The sequence below is a fragment of the Palaemon carinicauda genome, chromosome 40 (genome assembly GCF_036898095.1).
Source record: "Palaemon carinicauda isolate YSFRI2023 chromosome 40, ASM3689809v2, whole genome shotgun sequence".
Taxonomy (NCBI): domain Eukaryota; kingdom Metazoa; phylum Arthropoda; class Malacostraca; order Decapoda; family Palaemonidae; genus Palaemon; species Palaemon carinicauda.
In genome coordinates this window covers 37,839,092-37,844,827 of record NC_090764.1, presented here as the reverse complement: position 1 = coordinate 37,844,827, position 5,736 = coordinate 37,839,092, and the positions used below count along the sequence as shown (strand labels likewise).

At 34.2% G+C, this 5,736-nt stretch overlaps 1 protein-coding gene across 5 annotated transcripts in view; it reads left to right on the top strand.

Moving 5' to 3' along the window:
- The window catches only part of LOC137631660 (uncharacterized), a 17,276-nt gene extending 12,442 nt beyond the window's left edge, over positions 1 to 4,834 (top strand). For 4 of the 5 annotated variants that reach the window (XM_068363533.1, XM_068363530.1, XM_068363532.1 and 1 more), the window contains exon 4: positions 3,136 to 3,444. In XM_068363533.1, coding sequence (XP_068219634.1) covers positions 3,136 to 3,284 — 149 coding nt within the window. In that variant the 3' untranslated portion in view covers positions 3,285 to 3,444. Of the gene's footprint in view, positions 1 to 3,135; positions 3,445 to 3,758 lie in introns of those variants that run through there. The other variant, XM_068363531.1, reaches the window with a different exon arrangement.
- Positions 4,835 to 5,736: the final 902 nt, after the last annotated feature.

The following is a 5,736-nucleotide window of genomic DNA, read 5'->3' as shown; positions in this document are numbered from 1 at the left end:
GAGCGCGGTACGGTCATTGCTTTCCATGCCAATTCTCTTAGGGTATCACCAAGGTCCTTTAAATTGACTAGGAGTATATTTAAAGGCCCTTGGGTATCACATTAAATACGTATATTATAGATGTAGAGGCTCTGAATAATATTACTTTGAAAGTTCAATGCACCACTATTTGAGTGTATATTTTTACATATGGTATTCTAGTCTATGGGCCAAGTTTGCAAATTAATTATATTTAAATCTTATGTCTGAATGCTAAATTTATTATGAGTTATAATTACAAGACAATGATAACAATGACCGTAGGTAGTAGGTTGGACAGGGCACCAGCCACCCGTTGAGATACTACCGCTATAGAGTTATTAGGTCCTTTGACTGGCCACACAGAACTAAATTGGATCCTCTTTGGTTACGGTTAATTTTCCTTTTGCCTACAAATACTGAATAGTTACGCCAATTCTTTACGTATTCTCCTGTACTCAAATACCTAACAACACTGAGAATACCAAACAATTCTTCTTCTTTAAAGGGGTTAACTACTGCACTGTAATGTGACGGGACGAGAGAGGCTGTGACTAAGAAGGCAGGATGAAAGCAACTGAGTAACTTTATTACAGAACATCAGTTTATACATACATAAAGTCCAGGCAAAAAGGGCATAGAAACATAACAGGTAATTTCATGTTCAACCGACAACCGGTTCTGTTAACAGTTAACGGTGAGAAAAACAGACATGTTTATTCAGGTCCCTATCAGTGCGAGGGGAGACCGAAGATACAAAGAAAAATATATAAAAAAAAATGTCGTTACTATGTACGATTGTGTGACACAAGGTTGGTACAATAATTGTTCAGTGGCCACTTCCCTTTTGGTAAGGGTGGAAGAGACTCTTTAGCTATGGTAAGCAGCTCTTCTAAGAGGACACTCCAAAATCAAACCATTGATCTTTAGTCTTGGGTAGTGTCATAGCCTCTGTACCATGGGCCTCCACTGTCTTGGGTTAGAGTTCTCTTGCTTGAGGCGGCACTCGGGCACGCTGTTCTATCTTATTTATATGATTTGCATGAACATAATCAGTTTTCTTACTGAAAAAAGTGGCGGTGGCGAAGGTATACGCTCTACCGAGTATCCGTTCTAGTTCTGAGAGTAACTCCTTCATACTTATGTGGAATCCTTCGTCATTGTAATAAATATTGCCATAATAACTACGAAACGTTTTTTCACATAATTATAAGAGTTGAGTTTAATATTGTCCATCTAATGTAAATATGTTTGCTTTTAACTATATGGTGATTCATAATCCGATATTTCATGTACACAAAACGCTTTACATTTCTATCAAAACTATGAACGTTACAAACTGAATGAATTCTATTTGTCTTGAAATTGTAAAATAATCTGAATTCCTCTTGTACTTCCGAATAATAATTTTTTTCCAATTTTATAAGTCTACCATGTAAACACTCAAGTTAAAAGGTTGATCACACCTTTGTTTATGAAGAAAATGCTCCTAACCCAGGCATTCACACACACACACACACACACACACATATATATATATATATATATATATATATATATATATATATATATATACACGGTATATATATATATATATATATATATATATATATATATATATATATATATATATATATACATATACTGTATATATAAACATATATATATATACATATATATATATATATATATATATATATATATATATATGTAATATCATCATCATCTCTTCCTACACCATTGACGAAAAGGGCCTCGGTGTTATATATATATATATATATATATATATATATATATATATATATATAAATATATATATATATATATATATATATGTATATATATATATATATATATATATATATATATATATATATATATACACACCCACAACTGGCTCTTATCTGGAATCGTTCGACAAGAATGCAAGGTCTATTAAATTCTTTCCCATTGATCTGGATATAAATCTATGGCATCATCGTTCAAATAGTCCAATGTGCTTCTTCTTTGTAATTTCTCCGCAAAATTTTTACCATGCTTTGTAATCAAGATCTTGCGACCATGAAAGTATCTAGTTATTTCTATTAGTCGTTTATTTTCTTTTGCAAGGTAATAATAATAATAATAATAATAATAATAATAATAATAATAATGATGATGATGATGATGACAATAATTATAATAATAATAATAATCATAATAATAATCTAAGATAACTTTTGGGTATCATATAAAATAAACTGTATATATAGTTATCGTACATCAAAAATTTCCATTTATATTTCGGTCATGCCATGCAATACCAAAAGTACTATTCCTCGTCTCGAAATGATCCATTACATGATTGACATACGGGATTATCATTGACGACGTTAGGATGCCAGAGAACTTCATATCATTCATTCATTATTATTATTATTAATTGCTAAGCTACAACCCTAGTTGGAAAAGCAAGATGCTATAAGCCCAGGGTCCCCAACCGGGAAAATAGCCCAGTAAGGGAAGGAAACAAGGAAAAATTACATATTTTAAAAACAGTAACAACATTAAGATAAATATTTCCTATATAAACTATAAAAAACGTTAACAAAACAAGAGGAAGAGAAATAAGACAGAATAGTGTGCCCGAGTGTACCCTCAAGCAAGAGAACTCTAACCCAAGACAATGGAAGACCATGGTACAGAGGCTATGGCACTATCCTAGACTAGAGAACAATGGTTTGATTTTGGAGTGTCCTTCTCCTAGAAGAGCTCCTTACCATAACTAAAGACTCTTTTACCCTTACCAAGAGGAAAGTAGCCACTGAACAATTACAGTGCAGTAGTTAACCCCTTGTTTGGTAATGTCAGTGCTGTCAGGTGTAAGAGGACAGAGGAGAATTTGTAAGGAATAGGCCAGACTAAATGGTGTATGCGTAGGCAAAGGAAAAATGAACCGTAACCAGAGAGAAGGGTACAATGTAGTACTGTCTGGCCAGTCAAAGGACCCCATAAGTCTCTAGCAGTAGTATCTCAATAAGTGGCTGGTGCCCTAGCCAACCTATTACTATACAATATATCTCATGAAATGTTAGCTTGTTAAAGTTCGCATATAATTTTTTTTTCTTTTCCCCCCAGAGAATGGTATAAAGCTGCTTGTGACGAAGCTTAAGGTTGAACCTCTCGGTCTATTAATCATTTATGGTACTGACGAAGCCTTTGATAAAAAAAATGAAATCTACGAACATTTCAAGGACAGAAATTTTGGGCGTTTCCAGCTGTTTTGAAATTCAAAAAGCAGAGTTAAACAATCTTGAAGTCTAATACCTATGCTGTAAGAATTATTAAAACTTCAGTATCTTAATACGTTTTCATCATTGTATCCCTTCCACATGAATTAAGTAAATTGCATTCTTACATAAAACATCTGATGCCTTCCTAAAACTGGAATTTGCAAGATGGGAATGCAACATAAAGCCCTGTCCACACGATCGAGCATGCCCGATGGGCAAACACTGATACCAGGCCACAATAGTTAGTGAAAATGAGGGATGATGACGTCAGAAGCGGGAAAATTAAAGGCAGGGATCTGGCAACACTTTATGATGCCAGATCCCTGTCTGCGGTTTTCCACGCTTCTGACGTCATTAACCCTCATTCTTACTAACTATTGTGGTCTGGTACCACTGTTTGCCCGTCGGGCATGCTCGATCGTGTGGACAGAAGCAGGTGAATAATTTCTTTTTCTTTTTTATTTCCAGTTCATTCTTTCGACAAGAAGAAATCACCGATTGTATGGTGACTCATTTATATCACAGCATTCCTTTCATCGTTGATATTTTGCCATCAGAAATTAACTTTGATAGATATACATTAGAAACTAAAAAGTTTACTTAATGCCAATCTATGTGTATAAATGGGTACCAATGATTTATTACTATTATTACTATTTTATTTTTTTTTTGGCCTTTCTGAGAAGGAAATACATTTTAATGAATTTTATGAGTTATATTGAAAATATCAATGTGTGATCCTAAAAGTATTAACATTTCTCCCTTGAAAAAAGAAGCGAACTGATATTGCAAGCCAAATTGTATTACTAATTCGTAAAGCAGATTTATGTAAGCCAATGGCCCTCGCTAAGAAAACAGCATGCGTAGAAAAATAAATTAAGAACTAAAGATTAAACTGCAAAAGACAAATACCATAACAACACAAATTACATAAAAAAGAGATAAGATACATAATGAAGTAAAACAACTGAATTTAAAGTGCATATGTGGTAAATGAACAAGCATTAGCACTTAGTTTGAACTTCTGAAATCCCACCAATTGAACTACATGATTGGGAAGCTCATTCCACTATTTGCAGCCTCCCATGAGAAAATAACGATAATTTAATCATATATTTGCTACTTCGTGGTGTATGGTATAGGCATGATAGTTCTACATGCAAATAATAATCAGCATCATGAACGTCAGCCTTAAGAAAACAATACACTAATTATTTTTCTTAATAACTAAATATGTGAGTTTAATGCTGAATAGCAGATACTAATAAATGACAATAGAAAATTCCCTTAGAAAGATTTAATTTTTACAAATCTTGAAAAAAACTTCCTCTATATACTTATTTTTAGTGAAAGTGAAGAGTTGGTAAACCGGATATTTTTACCAAAGCCAAAAATTATTCTTAAAAAGTGAATTTCTGATCAAGTTGCCATACATTGCGAGTCGTTCGAACGAAATCAGCGAACACTTACAGTACAATTAGCAGTACCGTAGTGATAATACTGTACATTTATTACAGTAGCATACACTAGTGTCAGCAAGTGTTATATTAGGAATAACAGTATTTGTTGTTATAAGTGTCCCAATGACTACTGTACTGTACTCTTCTGTGCCGTAGCCAACCTGCCAAAACTAATCGAACATCATGAAAATAAATTTTGCAAAACATAAATCAATCAAATATTCATTCAAATTAACTACATAAAAAATATCAGAATTTGAAAGAAATGCTCCAAGGCACTTCCAAGTGGTTACAAAATATCATACCAATGGGATTTTTCTTACAGCTTTCAAAACTACTTGACATCTGATCCCCCAGATTTGCTTCATTCAATTTCTGTCTCTCCATCACTTTCATTCCCCACAACTCCGATCCATACATCACAGTTGGTACAATCACTTTCTCATACAGAACTCTCTTTACATTCATGCCCAACCCTCTATTTTTTACTACTCCCTTAACTGCCCCCAACACTTTTCAACCTTCATTCACTCTCTGACGTACATCTGCTTCCACTCCACCATTTGCTGCAACAACAGAAACCAAGTACTTAAACTGATTCACCTCCTCAAGTAACTCCATTCAACATGACATTCAACCTTGCATCACCTTCCCTTCTCGTACATCTCACAACCTTACTCTTACCCACATTAACTCTCAACTTCCTTCTCTCACACACCCTTCCAAATTCTGTCACTAATCGCCCAAGCTTCTCTTCTGTGTCTGCAACCAGTACAGTATCATCCGCAAACAACAACTGATTTACCTCCCATTCATTGTCATTCTCGTCTACATACAAGTTAAACAACCAAGGCGACATCACACATCCCTGTCTCAGCCCCACTCTCACCGGAAACCAATCACTCACTTCATTTCCTATCCTAACACATGCTTTACTACCTTTGTAGAAACTTATCATTGCTTGCAACAGCCTTCCACCAACTCCA